At 37.7% G+C, this 25,307-nt stretch overlaps 1 protein-coding gene across 1 annotated transcript in view; it reads right to left on the minus strand.

Moving 5' to 3' along the window:
- Window positions 1–1,939: 1,939 nt before the first annotated feature.
- Window positions 1,940–25,307, minus strand: part of shroom1 (shroom family member 1) — a 56,736-nt gene continuing 33,368 nt past the window's right edge. Inside the window, exons 2-8 of the mRNA XM_056446750.1 lie at window positions 18,668–21,109; window positions 18,343–18,395; window positions 16,867–17,289; window positions 13,792–14,313; window positions 11,984–12,104; window positions 11,006–11,278; window positions 1,940–2,613 (exon numbers count right to left, since the gene is read on the minus strand). Coding sequence (XP_056302725.1) covers window positions 2,359–2,613; window positions 11,006–11,278; window positions 11,984–12,104; window positions 13,792–14,313; window positions 16,867–17,289; window positions 18,343–18,395; window positions 18,668–21,052 — 4,032 coding nt within the window. The 5' untranslated portion in view covers window positions 21,053–21,109 and the 3' untranslated portion in view covers window positions 1,940–2,358. The remainder of the gene's footprint in view (window positions 2,614–11,005; window positions 11,279–11,983; window positions 12,105–13,791; window positions 14,314–16,866; window positions 17,290–18,342; window positions 18,396–18,667; window positions 21,110–25,307) is intronic.

The following is a 25,307-nucleotide window of genomic DNA, read 5'->3' on the forward strand; positions in this document are numbered from 1 at the left end:
GACAAAATGCAGCCATACGTTCCTCTGGCTACATAATTCGCGCTCTCCAGAAATGTATACAGGGGTACATTTTCACAATGAACTTGAGTTGAAATAATCTGCCAATGTGGCAAGTAAATTTGTCTTCAAGATTATATTCCTAACCCCAACTGGAAGATTATTTTGCTTGTTATAAGGAAAAACTGATAATATTTCTGAAGACAAAACAATATTTTATACTTGTCTATGAAATGCTTCTTAATTTAAGATTTTGTAGATATTTGGACTAGAAACAACACAAAAACTCTAAATAAGAAAATATATAACAGGATAAGTAGACTGAAAAGATTCTTACACAGGGTTTCTGCAGGTTTCTTCAAGTCAAAATTCAAATCAGACCCTTTTGAGACAAATATGAATGAAATACTACTTATACAGGGCTAAACACTTAGCCCTGAAGTACATGTAGTCTCAAACTTAATTCCTGAAGGGCCGCAGCTCTGCATAGTTTAGCTCCAACCACCTCCAACTCACCAGTTTAATAGTCTCTAGTAGTCTTGAACACCTTGATTAGGTTGATCAGCTGTGTTTTATTAGGGTTGAAGCAAAACTGTGCAGAACTGCGGCCCTCCAGGAATCCAGTTTGAGACCTATGATGTAAAGGGATGTGCTGCTTTGTGTTCACACCGAAGGCAGTGAGAGCGTCAAAGGTCGCTCTGGCCGCCCTGTCGATAAGGCTGTCTGCCTTCAGCTCCGGCGGCGAGAGCGTCAAACATCGCTACATTGATCTCAAATTTAAATCTCGTATAAAACGTGCTTTCTAGCGTGAAAATGTTGCGCACTTATTATCAAATTCATTGAACAACAGAAGATCGAGTTGCGTGTGGTGTGGCTTTTCTCCACTTAATTATCCAATCTCTGACATATCCTGAAGCAGCAATACTGTTCTGTACTGTCGCATGAGATTCCCGCTCTTTTAAAGATAAATATACATAGCATTAATGCACACCAGTAACTCGCCAGTAACTTATTTAATGCATGTTCCTGTAGTAAAACATTGTAAATAACTGAAAATCCGGCGACCACAATAATAAACCCTTGGGAATAACTGTGGTCGAAACCGAAGTTCACAGGTCTGTGTTCTCTGAACTCTTCTCAAAAGGTGGACTTCTCCATTCTGATTGCTTGCTGCCGAATCGCGTCATGGCTCATTACCATATAGTTGACTTGATTTCAACTCTCCTCGACGCTCACATTGGCGAAGACGCGCCGTGCTGCTCCTCGCTGCTTATCGCCGCCGGCTCTCATTGAAAACGAATGACTTCCGGCTACTTTGGCGCTCTCGCCGCTTTCGGTGTGAACGTACAGTAAGTTTTCTTTCCTTGATAAGGGAATTTAATTTGGAGAATTTGCTGTGAATATGTCTAAAAGCTGTTTTAAATCTTTTAAAACAGCTTTAAAAGTTATCTTTTTTTAAGAAAAACCTTAAATATGAACAAAAAAAGTCATTTTTATTGGTGATTTGGTGATTGGGGGTCAGCCTGAGAGGGTACTTTTACTTGGACATAGGAATATTAAAACCGGTTTAAAATGATTTAGGACCTACAGCACTACATTTCAATGAATTCAGCACTTTTTAAGGCCTAAAATTTGTTTTTTGAAATTTAAGACATTTTAAGACCCTGCAGACACCCTGTTATAGTCAGCTAAATGTCTATTAGTGGATCAGATATTACACAGACAGTCTACTAATACACTAATGAGAGTTAGTGGGCATTTACAGTTGAAGTCAACATTATTAGCCCTCCTTTTTATTCATTGTCAAATATTTTCCAAATGATGTTTAACAGAGCAAGGAAATTTTCACAGTATTTCCTATAATATTTTTTCTTCTGGAAAAACATTTTTTTTATTTCGGCTAGAATAATAAATAATTTTTTTAAACAATTTTAAGGTCAATATTATTAGCCGCCTTAAGCAATATTTGTTTTTAGTTGTCTACAGAACAAACCACTGTTATACACTTGCCTAAATACCCTAGTTAAGCCTTTAAATGTCACTTTAAACTGAATACTAGTATCTTTGAAGAATTTCTAGCCACAGATTATTTACTGTCATCATGACAAAGATAAAATAAATCAGTTATTAGAGATGAGTTATTAAAACTATTATGATTAGAAATGTGCTAAACAGAATCTTCTCTCTGTTAAACAGAAATTGAAAAAAATATATATATACAGGGGGGCTAATAATTCTAATAATTCAGACTCCAACTGTATTCCCAATGCAACTTATAGATCAACAAAATGTGGGACCATCAAAATAAAATAACACTCAAATATGAAGGTGAAAGTCTGTTTTTCGTGGGCACCTTCATCCTCATGGAGGTAAACTGCAGAGTAAAGCCTCCAGCTGCTCTTCTCCCAGACGCTGCTTCTCGTCCAGGTCTTTGAGTCGGATGAGGAGCGAGGCTTTGGTCTGGATGAAGCGCCGGTACTCCTGCATCTGTGTGTCCTTCAGCTGTTTGCAGAGGAAGCCGGACACCAGGCGCTCCCGCCGGTCCAGATTATCCTTCAAGTCTTTGGCGTCGTCCCGCTGTTTGCACAGGAGACGGTAGCGGCTGTCCAGAGATTGCTGCGGATTCGGGAAAATAAAGGATGGTATTGATATCTCAGTTATTCATTCTTATGCTGATGATAGACTTTATTCAGATTAATTAATTTCAGTCATATTACTGACTAATATTCATTCATTTTCCTTCAGCTTAGTTCCTTATTTATTAGGGGTCGCCACAGTGGAATTGAACCGCCAACTATTCCGACATATGTTTTACGCAGCGGATGCCCTTTCAGCTGCAATGCAGTACTGGTAAACACCCATACACCCTCACATTCACACACAGACTCATATATTATGGCCAATTTAGTTAATCAGTTCCCCTGTAGCGCATGAGTTTGGACTGTGGGGGAAACCGGAGCACCCGGAGGAAACCCACACCAACATGGTGAGAACATGCTAACTCCAACTGGCCCAGCTGAGGCTCGAACCAGCAACCTTCTTGCTATGAGGCAACACAGTATTTTCAACACAGTATCTATCTATCTATCTATCTATCTATCTATCTATCTATCTATCTATCTATCTATCTATCTATCTATCTATCTATCTATCATCTGTATATCTATCTGTATCTCTCTCTCTCTCTCTCTCTTTCTATATATATATATATATATATAAATACATACAGTTGAAGTCAGAATTATTAGCCCCCCTTTGAATTTTTATTTCTTTTTAAATATTTCCTAAATGATGTTTAACAGAGCAAGGAAATTTTCACAGTATGTCTGATAATATTTTTTCTTCTGGAGAAAGTCTTATTTGTTTTATTTCGGCTAGAATAAAAGCAGTTTTTAATTTTTTAAACACCAATTTAAGGTCAAAATTCAGCCCCTTTAAGCTATATAATTTTTCGATAGTCTACAGCAGTGTTTCCCAACCCTGTACTTGAAGGCACACCTACAGTCCACATTTTTAAGCTCTCCCTAATCAAACACACCTGAGTCAGCACATTAGAAGAGACTCCAAAAGCTGAAGTTATGGGTCAGGTAAGGGAGACCTCCAAAATATGTACTGTTGGTGTGCCTCCAGGAACAGGATTGGGAAACACTGCTCTACAGAACAAACCACCGTTATACAATAACTTGCCTAATTACCCTAACCTGCCTAGTTAACCTAATTAACCTAGTGAAGCCTTTAAATGTCACTTTAAGCTGTATAGAAGTGTCTTGAAGAATATCTAGTCTAATATTGTTTACTGTCATCAAGGCAAAGATAACAGGCGGGAAAAATTGGGGGAAAAAATAAACAGGGAGGCTAATAATTCAGACTAAATTCCGTCACCAAATTTAACCAGAGAGGTAAGACTTTGTAATACAGAGCCTCATTTCAGTTGTCAAGTTTTGTAAAGATCTATCTATTGAATTAATCAATCTATTAAAAAAAGCTAATTATGCAGTGTAAATTTAAATTATAGAGAGAAATAACAGATGAAGCGAGACTGCAGTCAGATCATGAAGCAGATCAATGTTGACCATTCTTTCGAGGTGTCAGTGTGCAGAAATGAACAAAACAATAGGCCTAATCTAAAATATTATAGGATTCAAATATGGAAAAGGTATCAGATAGTAATTTCAGTCCATTTTCCTAACGGATAAACAGCACTTAGGTATATTTCAGCATGCTTTCACTGTCGTATTCAAAAGTTTTGATGCGGATCCGGTTGCGATTGCTGGATTTCAAAAGACTGCATTTGCACACAATTGAAAAACAGTCGCAGCCAAATTAAATTCTAGTGACAAGGCAGCACTGGTATAATCGGGCCAGTAATCATCCGGTCTACTGTCCTGAGCATCTTGCATGCTGGCCCCGGGTTTATTGTCATGCCCTGAAGTGAAGGGAGAGTAAGTGATGACACAATTTTAAGTTTTGGGTGAACTATCCCTATAAGAGAGCAAAACAAATATATTTTTTATATATTTTAATGCCAAAATCGTACATATTATGCATTAAACATCTCTGGTTGGCCACTGCTGGGCTGTCCAAACTTGTTCCTGGAGAGTAAATCCTGCAGAGTTTAACTTTACCCTAGTAAACCACACCTAAACCAGCTCATCCAGCTCTTCAGATTCTCCAACTTCTCAAGGTTTTGCATTCACATTGCAAAAAAGGAGTTTTTTTTTCTTGTTTCTACTCCAAATATCTACAACTTCTTAAATCAAGAAGCATTTTCTAGACAAACTAAATATACTGTCTTGTTTTCATGTTAAAATTAAGAGAGTTTTTCCTTAAAACAAATCAAAATAACCTGCCAGTTGGGTCATTTAAAGCGAAAACCAGATTATTTTGCTTGTTTTAAGTAAAAACTCACTTAATTTTAACATGTTATTACAATATTTACTGTTTCTCTTGACTAGAAAATGCTTCTCGATTTAAGAATGTTTAAATCTTTGGACTAGAAACAAGACAAAAACACACATGCATAAGCTCAGAAGAAATGTGTGTGACCATAATTGTTCGCATGTGTTGTTGTTGGAGTATGAGCTGATGAACTCTGACAGAAGATATAGAGTCCCGTTATGCAGGAATACTAGATAGAGTTATTATTGTGTTCCTTTTCAATTGAATTGATTAATGGGTGATTGCGGTAGGATGGTTAAAAGAATAAGATCACTGCATTGGTTGGCATAACAGACGTTATATTTGTAAATTATTGTTTTAATGGGACTGTTTTTAAAGGTATCACGGTGGTTCAGTGGTTAGCACTATGGCCTCACAACAAGAAGGTCGCTAGTTCGAGCTCCAGCTGGACCAGTTGGTGTTTCTATGTGGAGTTTGCATTGTGTTCCAGTGTTGGTGTAGGTTTCCTCCGGTTTCACCCACACTCCAAACACATGCGCTATTAGTGAACTAAAAAAACTAAACTGGCCGTAGTGTATGAGTTTGAATGAGTGTATATGGGTGTTTCCCAGTGCTGGGTTGCTGCTGGAAGGGCATCCGCAGCGTAAAACATATGCTGGAATAGTTGGTGGTTCATTCCGCTGTGGCGCCCTCTGAAATAGAGACTAAGTCGAATTAAAATGAACGAATGGATAGTAGATTTTAAGTGCATGCACAGATGATTTAAGGCAGGGGTCACCAAACTTGTTCCTGGAGATCCGGTGTCCTGCAGATTTTAGCTCCAACCCTAATCAAACACAACTAAACAAGCTAATCAAGGTCTTACTAGGTTTACTTGAAACACCCAGGCAGGTGTGTTAAGGCAAGTTGGAGCTAAACGCTGCAGGGACACCGGCCCTCCTGGACTGAGATTGGTGACCCCTGATTTAAGGCATCATAATAGAGCAATGAGTGTCTCTGCTGACCTCTGGAGGTGAAATAAAAACATGATTATGGCCACTAGATGGCCTCAAAACTGTGACTGCTATAAAAGAATTGGAAGATGAATACCAAAAAACTGATTCAAGCCAGTTTGCTTTACGCTTTCAGGTAGATATTAGCACTCACATGAATGTAAATAACATTATGACTTCAGATTTAGATCTGTCAGTGCGTTTATTGTTCATCAACTGGAAATAAAGAATCAAACAAAATAAAAACATCGAAACTGATTATTTTAGGTCATTACAATCATTATAACTGTGATCTTAGGGGCAAAACTGTTCAGATATAGTTATGCAATTAATCATGTATAACATAAGCTGTGTATAACATAAGCTGTGTATATACATATACATAAGCTATGCTACTATTCAATTTAAGGGTTGGCAAAAGTTTTAAAGCTCTAAATATTGTGAAATTCAACCTTTTAAATATCTGTTGAATATTATAATATACTTTAAGATATCAGTCTGATATTTATTATCATCATCATAACTGGAAATAATTATATACATGTTATATTTTTCAAATCTGAAGTTTGCTTACAGAATTAGACACTAGCAGTGTATATATTATTCATTTTCCCCGTTTATTTAGAGTATATAAAATGTTAAATAATAATTGTGCTATGAACAAATCAATGGCATCAACTAACAAGAATATTCATTCATTTTCCTTCAGCTTAGTCTCCATTTCAACCGTTCCCCCAGCAGAATGATCCACAAACTATTCCAGCATGTTTTACATAGTGGATGCCTTTTCAGCAACAACCCAGTACTGGGAATCACCCATACACAATCATTCACACGCACATTTACACACTACAGACAATTTAGCTTATTCTATTCACCTAAAGCACATGAGTTTGGACTGTGGGGGAAACCGGAGCACCCGGACATACAACAACCACGCTACGTTCAAAGTCACTTAGATCCCCTTTCTTCCCCATTCTGATGCTCGGTTTGAACTGCAGCAGATCGTCTTGACCATGTCTACATGCCTAAATGCATTGAGTTGCTGCCATGTGATTGGCTGATTAGAATTTTGAGTTAACAAGCGATTGGACAGGTGTACCTAATAAAGTGGCCAGTGAGTGCATATAAAAACATTAATTTTATTAGTAATATGCATTGCTAAGTGCTTCATTTAGCCAACTGTAAAGGTGATTTTTGTTTTAATATTTGGATTGTGTTGAACCCTCAGAATCAAGATTTTAAAATAATTGAATCTCGGTCTAGCAAACCATACATCAATGGAAACTTATTTAATCAGCTTTCAGAATGTATAGAAATCTTTAAATAAAAATAATAAAACGACCCCCCTGACTGGAATTGTGGTCCATGATCACGTTTGTGAATGTTGTTCAACTATCTGTCACAAGAGGGCAGCGCAATCACAGAACTCATCAAAACTGAACAGTAGTTTCGGTTAGGAAGCGTTCACAACATCAACACAACAAACACAACATTCCCTGTCAGCCTCCAAGCCGCTAAAAGCTCTGAATAGTAAGTGTGTGTGTGTGTGTGTGTGTGTGTGTGTGTGTGTGTGTGTGTGTGTGTGTGTGTTTGTGTGTGTCATTAGTGCCCCTCCTAGTTGTCTACACAAAGACACACCTCATTTAAACACCTCGTTCACACGTGATGCTCATTAGTGATGGGAAGTTGTGCAGACATTGAGGGGTTTTGAGTTTTGAGTTCATCATGTGAAAGACCAAATGAAAGCTTTAATCTCCTTCATATGGATAAAGTAACAACAAAACAGACCAAAAACAAAGGCAAATACATTTTTACAAAAAAATGAAGTGTACAGATACATATATACAGTTAAAGTCAGAATTATTAGTCCTCCTGAATTATTAAACCCCCCCCCCCCCCCAATTTCTGTTTAAAGGAGAGATTTTTCCAACACTCATCTCTAATAACTGATTTATTTTATCTTTGCCATCATGACAGTAAATAATATTAGACTAGATATTCTTCAAGACACTTCTATACAGCTTAAAGTGACATTTAAAGGCTTAACTAGGTTAATTAGGTTAACTAGGCAGGTTAGGGTAATTAGGCAAGTTATTGTATAATGATGGTTTGTTCTGTAGACTATTGGGAAAAATATAGCTTAAAGGGGCTAATAATATTGACCATAAAATGGAGTCTAAAAAATTTAAAACTGCTTTTATTCTAGCCGAAATAAAACAAATAAGACTTTCTCCAGAAGAAAAAATATTATCAGACATACTGTGAAAATTTCCTTGCTCTGTTAAACATCATTTGGGAAATATTTAAAAAGAAAAAGGAAATTTGAAGGGGGGTTAATAATTCTTACTTTAACTGTAGATATACAACTAGTCAAAAGTTTGAGGTCAGTATGATTTTTAAATGTTTTAAAATAAGCTTCTCCTGCTCACCAAGGCTGCATTTATTTAATCAAAAATACAGTACAAATTGTAAAATTGTATAACTGTTCAAAGGTCGATTATAATTTAATTTAATCATTTATCCCAGGGATTTTAATGATGAATTTTCAGCTTCATTGCTGCAGTCTTTAGTCACATGATCCTTCAGAAATCACTCTAATATTAATAATAATTATTATCATTAATATAATATTATTATTATTCTTAATATTATTAGTATTATTATTTGTAATATTAATATTATTACTGGAGTAATATTTTCATTTGAAACTACATACAATAAGAAAGCAGTTTTTTTCAATAAATATTTAACTATTTAAAAAAATTTTTGCATTTAATAAATGCCACCATGATGAACAGAATTATTTTCTTAATAAAAAAACATGAAAAAAAACTGGTATATACACTACTGGTCAAAAGTTTGGGGTAACATTTTTTCATATATATTTTTTTAAGAAAATCATTCTGTTCATCAAGGCAGCATTTATTAAATTACCATAAATAATAATAATAATAATAATAATATGAATAATAATAATAATAATAATATGAATGATAATAATAATAATAATAATAATAACAATAATATGAATAATAATAATAATAATAATATGAATGATAATAATAATAATAATAATAATAATATGAATGATAATAATAATATGAATAATAATAATAATAATAATAATAATAATATGAATGATAATAATAATAATAATAATAATAATAATAATAATATGAATAATAATAATAATAATATGAATGATAATAATAATAATAATAATAATAATAATAATAATAATAATAATAATAATAATAATAATATGAATGATGATAATAATAATATGAATAATAATAATAATAATAATAATATGAATGATAATAATAATAATATGAATGATAATAATAATAATAATAATAATATGAATAATAATAATAATATGAATGATAATAATAATAATAATAATAATAATATGAATAATAATAATAATAATAATATGAATAATAATAATAATATGAATAATAATAATAATAATAATAATAATAATATGAATGATAATAATAATAATAATAATATGAATAATAATAATAATAATAATAATATGAATAATAATAATATGAATAATAATAATAATAATATGAATAATAATAATAATAATAATAATAATATGAATAATAATAATAATAATATGAATAATAATAATAATATGAATGATAATAATAATAATAATAATAATAATATGAATATGAATAATAATAATATGAATAATAATAATAATAATAATAATAATAGTAATAATAATAATAATATGAATGATAATAATAACAATAATAATAATAACATGAAAAATAATAATAATATGAATAATATGAATATGAATAATAATAATATAAATAATAAAAATATTATGAATAATAATAATATGAACAATAATAATATTATGAATAATAATAATATGAACAATAATAATATTATGAATAATAATAATATGAACAATAATAATATTATGAATAATAATAAGAGTGATTTCTGAAGGATCATGTGCCTGGAAACTGGAATAATGAAGCTGAAAATTCATCATTAAAATCACTGGGATAAATGATTAAATTAAATTATAATCGACCTTTGAACAGTTATGTTATAGTGCAATAACATTTCACAATTTCACAATTTGTACTATATTTTTGATGAAATAAATGCAGTCTTGGTGAGCAGGAGAAGCTGATTTTAAAACATTAAAAAAACCTACTGACCCCAAATGTTTGACCGGTAGTGTATATTATTTATATTTATATAATTTGAATATGTCCACAAATATATTTTCTAAATATAAGCTTTTATTTTGGATGCGATTAAACATTTGACAGCACTAATATTCAGAAGTAGAAGAAGAAGTAGAAGAAGAGCTAACTTTAATTTCAAGGTATTTAAAATGAATAAATTACTTTAAAACGAACAAAAAAACCTCACATTGAGGGCTTTAAATATTAAAAAAATCTATCAGGGTTATCTATTAATATATATATATATATATATATATATATATATATATATATATATATATATATATATATATATATATATATATATATATATATACACTTTAATTAAATGTGGTGAATGAATAATATATCCATATTATATAATATTTAAAATATAAAATATAATATATTTCCTTCGGCTTAGTGCCAGATTTATTAGGGGTTTCCACAGCAGAATGAACTGCCAATAATATATACACTGCTGTTCAAAAGTGTGGTGTCTAATTCTGTAAGCAAACTTCAAATTAAAAAAATTAAACTTGAATTTCCTATGGGGGTGGCACGGTGGCTCAGTGGTTAGCACTGGTGTCTCACAGCAAGAAGGTCACTGGTTCGAGTCCCGGCTGGGCCAGTTGGCATTTCTGTGTAGAGTTTGCATGTTCTCCCCGTGTCAGCGTGGGTTTCCTCCGGGTGCTCCGGTTTCCCCCACAGTCCAAACACATGCGCTATGGGGGAATTAAATAGCCTAAATTGGCCGTAGTGTATGAGGGTTTTCCAGTACTGGGTTGCAGCTGTATAAAACATATGCTGGAATAGTTGGCGGTTCATTCTGCTGTGGCAACCCCTGTTAAATTAGGGACTAAGCCGAAGGAAAATGATTTGAAAACCTATGACTGGTGCTCATAAACTCACTTTCTCCTCGGCGTCCACGCTGTCGTCCACAGTGCTGAGGGCGTTTTGCACGCGGGCCAGCCTGGCGGACAGGCACAGCAGCAGACTCAGCACCCGCTCCAGGTCTCCTATGAACTGTGAGTATCGCTCCAGCTCGGCCGGGACGCAGCAGAGCCCCACCAGTGCCTGCACGGCCTCTCCGCGTGCACCGTTCACCTTCTCCTCAGCCTGGACGGCGGAGCGGACGTCCTCCAGACTCTTCAACTGATGCTTTATGTGTGCCATCAGCTGCTTCTGTGTGTGACGACAAGCACAGAGCACACGCTTATTGAGAGTAGATTAGATTCAAGTTACTCTCATCATTATTATTATGCGCCACCGTACTAATTTAAGGGTTAGTTCACCCCTGTGTGTGTCAACACGTGCACACACAAAAATGTGCACGCAAAAACATTCACACACACACACAAAAACACGCAAATACATACACTCACAAACACGTACACACAAACATGTAAACATGAGCACTCAGAAACACATGCACACACAAACACGCACACAAACAAACAAGGGCTTAGGTTTGAACTTGACACTGGTGGAGACAGGTGAATACAATACATATATGGAGTTTGCATGTTCTCCCCGTGTTGGCGTGGGTTTCCTCCAGGTGCTTTGGTTTCCCCCACAGTCCAAACACATGCGCTATAGGGGAATTGAATAAACTAAATTGTTCGTAGTGTATGTGTGTGAATGCAAGAGTGTATGGGTGTTTTCCAGTGTTGGGTTGCAGCTGGAAGGGCATCCGCCGCATAAAACATGCTAGATAAGTTAGCGGTTCATTCCGCTGTGGGGACCCCTGATTAATAAAGAGACTAAGCCGAAAAGAAAATGAATGAATGTAAAATTTTTAGATTATTTTATGCTTTACAAGAAATACTTCCAGAACCAAAACTCGAGACCTCTAAACAGCATTAGTATCATTCCCAGTGTTAACAGTACCTTTTTACTGACGATATCCATGTCCATGTTGCAGTGTTCATCTTTTTGGTTTTTGATTGCAGATTGTTTGTCCACAGATGACGAATGGTTTAGTCGATTATCACCAACTAGCATCTCAGAGCTTTAAAAACAATCAAAAAAAGGCTAAATAAACATACAGTTAAATTAATAAGATGTGTGTATGGACCCTTTTCACAAGACTGTCATGATGCGGTCATCAGCATCTTAAATCCTTGAAAGTTTTTAATATTTTGATTTATTTTTTAAATGTAGGAACATTTACACTCATCTGCCACTTTATTAGGTACACCTGATCAGCCAATCACTTGGCAGCAACTCAATGCATTTAGGCATGTAGACATGGTCAAGACGATCTGCTGCAGTTCAAACTGAGCATCAGAATGGGGAAGAAAGGGGATTTAAGTGATTTTGAACGTGGCGTGGTTGTTGGTGCCAGACGGGCTGGTCTGAGTATTTCAGAAACTGCTGATCTACTGGGATTTTCACGCACAACCATCTCTAGGGTTTACAGAGAATGGTCTGAAAAAGAGAAAATATCCAGTGAGCGGCAGTTCTGTGGGCGCAAATGCCTTGATGATGTCAGAGGTCAGAGGAGAATGGCCAGACTGGTTCCAGCTGATAGAAAGGAAACAGTAACTCAAATAAGCACTTGATACAACCGAGGTCTGCAGAAGAGCATCTCTGAACACACAACACGTCCAACCTTGAGGCGGATGGGCTACAGCAGCAGAAGACCACACTGGGTGCCACTCCTGTCAGCTAAGAACAGGAAACTGAGGCTACAATTCACACAGGCTCACCAAAACTGGACAATAGAAGATTGGAGAAACGTTGCCTGGTCTGATGAGTCTCCATTTCTGCTGCCACATTCAGATGGTCGGGTCAGAATTTGGCATCAACAACATGAAAGCATGGATCCAACCTGCCTTGTATCAATGGTTCAGACTGGTGGTGGTGGTGTAATGGTGTGGGGGATATTTTCTTGGCACACTTTGGATCCATTAGTACCAATTGAGCATGGTGTCAACACCACAGCCTACCTGAGTATTGTTGCTGACCATGTCCATCCCTTTATGACCACAATGTCTCCATCTTCTGATGGCTACTTCCAGCAGGATAACGCACCATGTCATAAAGCGTGAATCATCTCAGACTGGTTTCTTGAACATGACAATGAGTTTACTGTACTCGAATGGCCTCCACAGTCACTAGATAAATCCAATAGAGCATCTTTAGGATGTGGTGGAACGGGAGATTCACATCATGGATGTGCATCTGACAAATCTGCAGCAACTGCATGATGCTATCATGTCAATATGGAGCAAAATCTCTGAGGAATATTTCCAGTACCTTGTTGAATCTCTGCCATGAAGGGTTAAGGCAGTTCTGAAGGCAAAAGTGGGTCCAACACGGTACTAGTAAGGTGTGCATAATAAAGTGGCCTGTGAGTGTATATGTATGTCAAATTGCAAAAAGAAAATACAACATAAATTACGGCTTGTGTGAGGTGTTTCTAATGCAGAGTGTATGAAAGCGGGACAGTAAATCTGACATTATTCTCTCTTCTGGCTGCCGTTATCAGTCTTACACTATCGTTTTCTTTTTTCTGAAAGTCTTGATAACATCATCTTTCTTTTATTATTCCAGCAAATAGGAGTGTACAAAGTATTTGTTGTATTCTGCCATTCACTGCGCTCTAAGTTTACCAACTATGATGACTTCCGCTTCTAAGAAATACCTGCAAATGTGAAAAGGGTGATTAGTCAAATGTACTGTACAACACTTACCAGTGTGTGTCTTTCTCTGGGTTGTGAAGCATCTGCTGGTGTTTCTTCTTGTAGTGCTCCTCCATCAGAAGAGTATCCTCAGACAGCAGCTGCTCCATCAGCATCAGCGCCGTCTTCCTATTGGCTACCGGGAAAAACGTGCGAGCTAACGATTCATCGGCTGAGACCACTTCCTGAACCAGAACCTCCCACTCCAGTGTGTTCCCTTCAGTCTCGTTTTTAGGGTCATCTTCATCATTTTTCACATCGTCTGCAGGATCCTGTACAGACTCCTGGATTTCAGCGTGATGTGGGATGGATGTGGGTTCATGATTTTCAGCTGATAAGGCAGGCGGTGGATTTTGGGGCTCGACAAATGTAGTAGTTTCAGAAGACAGACAGATTTTTGGCTCTTCCTCATTTATCTCAATGGTGGAAATCCACAGACTGGGATCTGTCGTGACTCCATGACTGAGAGAAACTTCTTCATTGGACACTAGAGAGGCTTCAGTTTCATCTTGAGGGAAATGTTCTTGCTCTTTGCTGAAACATATGAAAATAAATGCAATGTAAACAATGATTTCAATGTGGATACAAAACCAAATGATACAGATTTTAACCATGCCCCTTTTTATAAGATGTAATATAAGTCTCTGAGAGTCTGTATTGGAAGTTTCAGCTTAAAATACGACACAGATAAATGTTTTATAACTCTCTGAAACTGACCCTTTTAGGCTTTGATCCTAACTGTGGCATTTTGGTGACTGTCGCTTTAAATTTAAATGAGATTGTGCTCTATTCAAAAGAGGGTGGAGCTACAGATGCCTGTGTGTCAGCATAGTGGCAGATTCAAAAACAAGACTAATATCATATGCTAATAAGGGTGAGCTGGTCACTAGTGGGCGTGGCTTTCCCCCTCTGATGACACGTACAAAGGGAGAATGTCAATCAAAGTTTCTTTTATCAAGTCTGATTATATTCACACACTGCTACCACACAGCTGTGTTTAAACCCCTTATAAAACTGATTTTTGCATAATAGGCCCCTTTTAACATAAGGAAAATCAGGGGTGCTAATTGACCACGGTTGAAAAAGGTGACGAAGATGTGTCTAAATTTGTTTATATATTTATATTGCATCCTTTGCGATTATACCCCTACATATTAATTTTTTTTTTTTCAGATCTACACGATCGCAGAAAGGTGACAAGTTTGCATCCTTGGTAAATACAGATTTTAACACAATAAAAAAGCAAGAAAGGTGTGCTTGGACATGGGTGATTCTAGAATAGTACATTTTACAATAAAACTTCTATTATGCTTTAAAAACAAACTTTAATAAAAGTTTTGAATAACACAAATTATGTCAAGTTATGTCAAGGAGAAGCACGTTAGCATCGAGAGCAACACCATGTTAGTACATTTAGACCTGTTTTCAGTTGCTGTGTTTGGTTAGAGAACACTTAGACTTGTTTCAGCTGGTTGTGTATGGTTAGAGAACACTTAGACTTGTTTCAGCTGGTTGTGTATTGGTTGTAGGACATTTAAAATTGTTTTCAGCTATCTGTATTTAGTACTAGAAAGGTTAGCCACTGTTTCCTTGGTTACTGTAAGAGCTTGTGTGTCCAGCCGGACATTTTTTCGCGCCCCCCCGCCGCTGCAGTTTCGGGTGTTTTTTACTTTGAAGGCGTGTCCAAATGCCAGGTAAAGACTATATATTTGAGCACAGTAGGTTTAGCTAGCAAGAGAAGCACTTTAGCATCGAGAGCAACACCGTGTTAGTACATTTAGACCTGTTTTCAGTTGCTGTGTTTGGTTAGAGAACACTTAGACTTGTTTCAGCTGGTTGTGTATTGGTTGTAGGACATTTAAAATTGTTTTCAGCTACCTGTGTTTAGTACTAGAAAGGTTAGCCACTGTTTCCTTGGTTACTGTAAGAGCTTGTGTGTCGAGCCGGACGTTTTTCGCGCCCCGCCGCTGCAGTTTCGGGTGTTTTTTACTTTGGAGGCGTGTCCAAACGCCAGGTAAACACTATATATTTGAGCACACTAGGTTTAGCTAGCAGGAGAACCACGTTAGCATCGAGAGCAACACCGTGTAAGTACATTTAGACTTGTTTTCAGCTGGTTGTGTATGGTTGTAGGACATTTAAAATTGTTTTCAGCTATCTGTATTTAGTACTAGAAAGGTTAGCCACTGTTTCCTTGGTTACTGTAAGAGCTTGTGTGTCGAGCCGGACGTTTTTCGCGCCCCCGCCGCTGCAGTTTCGGGTGTTTTTTTACTTTGGAGGCGTGCCCAGCTGAGCTCAATCAGCAAAGCGTATGTGTATTTAGAGATATTTGGTCTTGAAAATATGAATTTAAAAACTCTATAGATTATCAAAACTCTGTTAACTTTTAAAAGAGATGCTAATGGTCTAATCAGAATTAATGATCTATGCTAAGCTAAGCTAAAAGCAAACCCACCAGACTCAGAGATCAGCTAAATGGATTTTAAAAATGGTAATAATCAACTGTTTAACTCTAGAGAAGGTGTAAAAATGAGTATATTTCCCCAAATAGTTAACAGTATTTGCCTTAGTAAGCAGTGCTAATAAACACATACAGCTGAAGTTAGAATTATTAGCCTCCCTGTATAATTTTCCCCAAATTTTTTAAATTAAAATTAAAAATAACTAATTTTTTTTTATCTTTGTCATGATGATAGTGCATAATATGTTACTAGATATTCTTCAAGATACTAGTATTCAGCTTAAAGTGACATTTAAAGGCTTAACTAGGTTAATTAGGGTAAAGTTAGGGTATTTAGGCAAGTCATTGTATAACAGTGGTTTGTTCTGTAGACAATCCAAAACTAATATTGCTTAAGGGGTCTAATAATATTGACCTTAAAGTGGCTTTAAAAATATTTAAAACTGCTTTTGTTCTAGCCAAAATAAAACAAATAAGACTTTCAGTAGAAAAAACATTATAGGAAATACTGTGAAAATTCCTTGCTCTGTTAAAGAAAATTTGGGAAATATGTAAAAAAGAAAAAAATTAACAGGAGGGCGAATAATTTCGCCTTCAACTGTATAGAACAAATGGTTAATATTTACCTGACTTCCAGCTTTATTCCACCGTGTTTAGATAAGGGACTGGGCACAGACACAATGCTGTCATCCACATGTTTATGTGTAGTGTGTGAAACCACGTGGAGTTCATCATCATTAGAGGATTCATGCTTTATTGTGCATGTTAAACATGGATTCTCAGGAGCTGCCTGAATGTTTTCTGTACTGCTGTGAATCGTCTTCTGTGCACGTCTTCCTTCAGCAAGAAATGAAACGGTTCTCCTCTGTCCCAAATGCTGGTCGAGTTGCTCTGAGCTTTTGCTGAGAACTGCGGGCTTCGTGACGGCAGACGCACCGAGTTCCTCCATAGACTTTCCTCTTGAAGCTCTGACTTGAAAGCGTCGCTCATCGGGAACTGATGCAGGATAACTTTGACGGACGGCTCTACCTTCTACTTTTCTTTGAACGCTGAAAAATAATACGTTTTTAAGTTTATTAAAATGAGCAAATAGTTAGCCATGCCTTTTTGAAGGCCACTGTAGGTTTCAGAACTCTACACATTTATTCCTTCATTCATTAATTTTTCTTTGGCTTAGTACTTAATTTACTAGGGGTCGCCACAGTAGAATGAATCGCCAACTAAATTCTTAAATCAAGAAGCATTTTCTCAACAAGCTAAAAACAGTGTTTTGTTTTAAGAAATAATTTGCCAGAATTAAGTGAGTTTTTCCTTAAAACAGGCTAAATAATCTGCCATTGGGGTAAGCAAAATAATCTTCTTTTCTGCTTTGACAACCTTATATTGCTTAACCCAGAGTTTCCCAACCCTGTTCCTGAAGGCACACTAACAGGACACATTTTCATTCTCTCCCTAATCAAACACACCTGAAACAACTCATCAGAACATTAGAAGAGACTCCAAAACCTGAAGTTAATGAGTCAGATGAGGGAAACATCCAAAACATGAACTGTTGGAGTGCCTCCAGGAACAGGGTTGGGAAACACTGGCTTAACCTATTGGCAGAAATATTTTGCTTGTAATGAATAGAGGACAGCCAGTTTATCCTACAAAGCCAGAGGTGTCCACACTCGGCCCTTGAGGACTAGTCTCCTGCAAACTTTGGTTCTAACCCCAATCAGACACACCTGGGATGGCTAATCAAGCTCTTACTTGGCTTTCTTGAACAGGGGTGCCCTATCTTGTTCCTGAAGATCTACCTTCCTGCAGAGTTAACTGCAACAACATCGATCAAACACTCCTGTCTTTAATTACCAATAGATTCTCACATCCTACTTATTGGTTTAGTTGTGTTTGATCAAGTTTGGAGCTGAACTCTGCAGGAAGGTAGATCTCCAGAAACAGGATTGGGCACCCGTGTTTGGAGGCACCCGTCCTTGGAGGTGTATTGAGGCAAGTTGGACCTAAAATCTGCAGAACAACAGCCCTCTAGGACAGAGTTTGTACATCCCTGTACTAAGCAGTATTCTACTTTTGCCATCTAATAAAAAAAAATCAGTTACCTTGACACAGCCTTGTTATTGATGGCTGAGAATTCATCCGGATGCTTATGAATCTATGGAATAGAAGCAAAATACAGCAATGTGAAAAACAAAATGCTAGTTGCTTATAGGGGCTTTTATTCAAGCTAAAATTAAACAAATAACACTTTCTCCAGAGAAAGTCTGGAGACTTTCTCTTGCTCTGTTAAACATCATTTGTGAAATATTTGGAAAAAAAATTCACAGGAGGGTTTCTAATTTTACTACAACTGTATACCAAACAATGATGCTTAGCAAGGAATGCTAGGAACTTAACTAAAATTAAAACAGACTTTTATAAAGATACCTGGAAAGCATGGGGAATCGAGGTGCTGCGAGACCGTGGGAGCTTTGGTTGTTCAGGCTGGTCCAGCAGACTCTCCACGGAGGCAGATTTCCCTGTGGCAGGAGTTTCCTCTCTCCAGCTGGATTGCCTTGAATGAACGCTGGACTGAGCAGTGATGAACTGGCTGTATTTAACAGAACTGGACACAGAGTCGAGAATCTGACCTGCAGAAAGAGGTCTGTGGAGCTTCTTGGAGCCAGAATTATGCTGGGGACTCCATTCAGACTGTCTCTCTACAGTTGAATCCCTGTGGCTGGGCTCTTGTGGAACTGGATGCTGAGGTTCAGCAACCTTTTGACCAGTTTTACGCTCCATGTATGCTACCAAGGCTTTATGCTGAAGGTGCTTCAGAGATGATTTTGAAAAGTTAGAAGCAGACATAGCACGGCCCCGTGTTTCAAACATCTTCCGCCGTGAAGCCACTAAACCGTGATCAGCCTCTGAGAGAAGACCTTCAGATTCATTTCCAAGAGAGCGGCAGGTTGTATGAGATGGTCCATCTGCAAGCTGGTGTAGCTTCTCTGGCTCAGAATGAGACAGTTTTTTCTGATCTGCTGTCAAACGTTTCCTGCTCCCCACTCGAGGTACCTGCGGTTGAGCAATATTCTGTGGCTTCTTGGGTTTTACGGTTTCCTTCTCAATCTCCTGTCCAGTGTTCTCCCGGTCTGTTTCTTGAGGCTTGTGTGGGGTGGGGTGAATGTCCAAGTTGGGTCGTAGATCTAATGTTGATGGGCTTGAGGGTATGACAGAAAGTTTTTTGTCCGTCCACTGCTTAACTCTGTGGGAAAGAGAAAGTTGCAAGTCTCTTCTTTTAAATGAGGTCTCCCTTAAAACCTTGGATTGGACATCTTTCAGTTTCTCCTTGTAATATTTTTTGTAGGAGTCATCTAGCGTTGCGCATTGGTAGAAGAACTCATTTGGTTGCTCTTCTTTAGATTTTTCACTGCTGGGAGAGGTTTGCCCATCATAGACGGTTTTTGGTTCATCTTTAAAACATTCTGGATTCTTGAGCTCTACACCAGTATCATTATTGTTTTTGAACTGTTTGGATGCCCTGTTTGCTCCTGTGAGGTGATACAAAAGTGGAGTCGTCTCTTTGCTGATCTTGTCACTTGGAATATCCACTTGAGGCCACCTCGAAACTCTTGCCAATCTATCTTCAATCTTAGGAAGGTCTTCCTTAATTTGAGCAGGGGTCATCATTACACCAGCTGAACTGTCCTCGGGACCACAGTAGAAGATAGGATGGCTAGTGGAGTGATGCCTGCCAGTTTCTCTACTCATGGCCTTCTGGTCCTCTACACTTTCACAAGTCTGCTCCGACCTAAAATCCGCCTTGTTATTAAGATGCTCCACATCTTCATTCTGAATGCTGAATTGGTGTTCCTCTTGAAAAAAAAGTTTACCACTTGGACCATCTGGACAGCTCTGCCGTCTCCGCTGAGCCTTATAAGACCACTCGGTGGAGGTTTCCAAATCTGCACCATCATCTTGCTCGATGCTTGGCTCTGAAGACTTGAAGACACCAGTAACAAAATAAAACTGTCCTTTGTGCTGAATGCTCCCACTGATCATGTTTTGTGGCATATTGCAAGAGCTTTGATGCTCAGAAACTGGTGCACAATAAGCTGAATGTGACCTTTTTCGCTGGGTTTCTGAATGACCACTCCAGGAGTGCTGCAAGGGATCTGGTTGACAGGATTGCAGGGATGATCTGTGTAAAATTCCTGTATGGTTTGGTGCATCAAGCGTCTTGTCCCCATGATCAAGGTGATCATTAAGCTGTGAAAGTGTGTCAGCCTGGACACTACAGACCTCTGGACCGCTCGCCTGCTGTAAAGTAGAAATGTCAGCATGCTGTCCTTCTGGACTTTGACGTGTCCTTAAGTTTTCCAGGTTTCTGGTTGCTACAAAACTGTTCAGACGAGCAGGTGGTGGAGGTGGTGGTGGTGGTAGTAAAGGATGTGGTGGATCTTCAATTTTAGGGAAGCCACTGCTGCTCCAATGAGGTTGAGGAACAATCTCCATTGAACGATACAGCTGGTCCATGCTCTTGGAATCGGAGTCAAGAGCGGTTGGGCTATATTTAGCTTTTACCTGTTTCAGATCATTGTAGTGCAAGCTTTGTGACTGGAGTTCATCCAGTAGAAAAGGAGAAGGATAATCAGGGACTGTGGAGCCACCCGAAAACGAGCTATAGGCAGAGTCTCCTTTGCTATGGTGGTGGTGGGTATACTGATCAATACTGCTGCTGGACTTGGCCGGAGACAATCGACTGACCGGAAGACTCAGCGGGTGTAGGTCAAGGTTACTCATCCTCTCAAAGTGAAAATTATAGGAATCCATTTGGAGTCTGATGTAGAGATATGGACTGAGGTGGATCCACAGGTCATCTGGCGGAACCTGGAAGAATCAAATCAAAAACGCTTTTAGAACTTAACTTTTGAATAAAAAACAAATAAGAGTCCTACTGGACACAAGAAACACCTTTCTGCATTATGTCTCTGTTTTGGAATATGAGTGAACATCTCTAGCATTGCTAAATATAATGTATGTATATACTGTATATCAGGGGTGTTCAACCCTGCTCCTGGGGAATCTACCTTCCTGCAGAGTTCAGCTCCAGACACACCTGAACCAATTAATTGCACAATGCAACACAACTGCTGCATCCCAATTCGCATACTATCCGTCCTAAATAGTATTTGAAAGTAGAATTAGTATGTCCCAAATCGTAGTGTGTTGAAAAGTATGCCAAAGGTTCCCGTATGGTCTACTATTTAGTGTAGAAGCGTCCATACTCTAACCGCTGATATTGCCCACAATACATTGCGCGTAGGATGTGAATTCGATTAGAACTACAAACGCGGGTAAAAAAGTGTAAACAAACTGCAAACATGATGGATGCGCGAGACCAACCGTCAAGTAGAGAGGCTTCGGTAAAGATGTTTGTATGACTGTTAATTAATATCTAGCCCACTGGAACATATTTTAATCACGTTTTCTGTGTTCTATTTCATCTGCAACAACAATACTGAACTTATATAAAGACGTGTTTGGACATTAACGTCTGAATACAGAATTATCCAAAGACCTGAGGGGATTTATCTGCATTAAAGACTCGTGAATGAGAGATTAACCTGCTGCTGCTGCTGCTTCTCTAATAAGGTAGGAAATTAAATATGAAAGAAATGTGGATGATGTGTGAAGGATTGACAGGGCTCGTAACTAAGCAACACAACGATCTGTTAACGAGGAAGTAGTATGTCCCAAAAACTTGCATACTCTTCTGTTACACACTCAAAAGTGTGTACTTTTCCTTCACAAAAAAGTACATACTTTTAGGGTGTAGTATAAGTATGCGAATTGGGACGCAGCAAACGACTACATTGTAACAAATAATAGAAAAAATATGTAAAGTCACCAAGTTAAAACAGGGTTCTTACACCTTTTCCAAACTCGTTAAGCACTTTTAATGACTTTTCCAGCACTTTTGTATAGAATATTATAACATGTCCATACTCTATATCAGGGGTGCTCAACCCTGTTCTTGGAAATCTATCTTCCTGCGGAGTTCAGCTCCAACCCTGATCAAACACACCTGAACCAATTAATTAGGACCTGAACAGCACTTTATAATTACAGGCAGGTGTGTTTGATATGGGCTGCAACTGAAATCTGCGGGAAGGTAGATCTCCAGGAACAGGGTTGGTCATCCCTGGTGTATATGTACAACATCAACAGATTACTTGTGAGCTTTGCATTGGTAAAGTACAGTAGTCAACATATGTAGTGGAACAAAGCCTTTTAAATTAAAGTTGTCCTAAAGTTACACTACCTGACAAAAGTCTTGTCGCCTATCCAAGTTTTAGAAACAACAAATAATAACTTGACTTCTAGCTAATCATTTGGTATCAGAAGTGGCTTATATGAAAGGCAAAGACCTCTAGATTACGCTTATTTTCCCAAAATAAAATATGATCATGCATTGATTTTTAAGGATTTAATTAGGACAGTAAGGTCTGACTTTGCTTAAACAAAAAGTCTTGTCACTTAACAGAAATAATTTCCAGTATAGAATATGTGGTCATGCTGCAGTGGAAACAGAATTATTATTGTGTATGACTCCCGTGAGCTTGGAGGACTGCATCCATACATCTCTGCAATGACTCAAATCACTGATTAATAAAGTCATCTGGAAAGGAAAAGAAAGCTTGTAGAACTCCCAATAAAGTTCATGTCTGGTGACTGGGCTGGCCAATCCTGGAGGACATTGATCTTCTTTGCTTTCAGGAACTTTGCTGTGAAGGCTGAAGTATAAGAAGGAGCGCTATCCTGCTGAAGAATTTGCCCTCTCTTGTGGACTGTGGATGTTGCCATCCACTCTGCAGATCTCTCGCATTTCCCTATACTGAAACGTAACCCCAAACCGTAATTTTTCCTTCAACAAACTTGACTGATTTCTGAGAGAATCTTGGGCCCATGCGGGTTCCAGTAGGTCTTCTGCAGTATTTGTGATGATTGGGATGCAGTTCAACAGATGATTCATTATGAAAAATCTACCTTCTTACACTTTTCCAAATTACCTAGAAGTCAAGTTGCTCTTACAACTGGGATCGACAACAAGACTCGTCAGGTAGTGTATTGAACAACACCTATTCTTGTCTTAGGACAATTCTGAAAAACATTTTTTGATCCACATCAAATGTTGACTACTGTACTAGTTTGATATAGACTGGTGTTAGTGAATAAATCAATTACAACAAGTGACATGAAAATCCCAAATTACCAAAATGCTGTTTAAGCCATGTACTCTATGTATTTTGTAAGGTTATTCTGCAAATCCAAAATTAAAGTCTACATAATCTGCATTATTTAGGGGGATGAAGTGTCCACAATTCCATACTTCCTTTGTTTTCACCTAAATAAATGCATCATCTAGACCAGGGATGCCCAGACTCGGTCCTGGAGGGCCAGTGTCCTGCAAACTTTAGTTCCAACACCAATCAGATACACCTGGGTTAGCTAATAAAGCTCTTACTAGGCTTTCTGGAAACATCTGTGGAGGTGTGTTGAGGCAAGTTGCAGCTAAAATCTACAGGACACGGCCCTCCAGGACCGAGTTTGGGCACCCCTGATCTAGACATTTAAAGTACACTTTTTTATATTTAGTGACTTTCAATGTCATACTGGCACAGTTGACACTACAAAAATGGCATAGAATAGTGAATACAAGTACATGTGGTGAGGCGAACACACCACCTTACAGATGTACATGAATTACAACTTCCTCTCCTGCAAAAATAGCTTGAGCACAATTCAAGAGTACAGTGCATGGTACAATGCAGCACTCTGAACGTTCCCCAAGATAATTACTAAGCAATCTGATTTAGCCTTCATGTGCAAAATTCTTTTCATACCAAGCTCTTTCCCTGAGCCCTATTTACCAGCTCAGTGTCAGGATGACTTAGACTGCTAAGATCTTTAATGGAAGCTTGAAGGTTTCTAAGTGGGAAGCTGATGACGCCGGTGTGTAATAAGCATGCTTAAACTGCATATTTAGATGCTACCAAGGAAGTAGTGTGTACTTAGATTCATATATATACATAAAGAAGAGAGATAAGCAATCAATGACAAGAGACTTAAGGAGAATAGTGAGGAACAAGAGAGGGAGTAATCAAAAATGTCAGGAATGCAATTTTAACAAGGGTGAAACATTTTTGCCAGCGAGCATGTGAGAACTCTTAGATGGATTATGTACTTTGGAGAATTTCAGTGATTTTTATTAAAGATACCTACATGTACACTTCTTGACCAAAGTCTTGTCGTCTATCCAAGTTTTAGAAACAACGAATGATAACTTGACTTCTAGTTGATCATTTGGTATCAGAAGTGGCTTATATGAAAGGCAAAGACCTCTAGATTATTTTACCACAAATGATTTAATTAGGAAAGTAAGGTCTGACTTTTCTTAGACAAAAGTCTTGTCACTGAACAGAAATAATGTCCAGTATAGAATATGTGGTCATGCTGCAGTGGAAACAGAATGAATATTGTGTCTGACTCCATCATGAGCTTGGAGGACTGCATCCATACATCTCTGCAATGACTCAAATCACTGATTAATAAAGTCATCTGGAATGGCAAAGAAAGCGTTCTTGCAGGACTCCCAGAGTTCATCAAGACTCTTTGTGTTCATCTTCAATGCCTTCTCCTTCATCTTACACGAGACATGCTCAATAATGTTCATGTCTGGTGACTGGGCTGGCCAATCCTGGAACACCTTGACCTTCTTTGCTTTCAGGATCTTTGATGTGGAGGCTGAAGTATGAGAAGGAGCGCTATCCTGCTGGAGAATTTGCCCTCTTCTGTGGTTTGTAATGTAATAGGCAGCACAAATGTCTTGATACCTCAGGCTCTTGATGTTGCCATCCACTCTGCAGATCTCTCGCACGCCCCCATACTGAATGTAACCCCAAACCATGATTTTTCCTTCACCAAACTTGACTGATTTCTATAAGAATCTAGGGTCCATGTTGATTCCAGTAGGTCTTCTGCAGTATTTGTGATGATTGGGATGCAGATCAACAGAGGATTCATC

This window comes from Danio aesculapii, chromosome 21 (genome assembly GCF_903798145.1).
Source record: "Danio aesculapii chromosome 21, fDanAes4.1, whole genome shotgun sequence".
Classification (NCBI taxonomy): domain Eukaryota; kingdom Metazoa; phylum Chordata; class Actinopteri; order Cypriniformes; family Danionidae; genus Danio; species Danio aesculapii.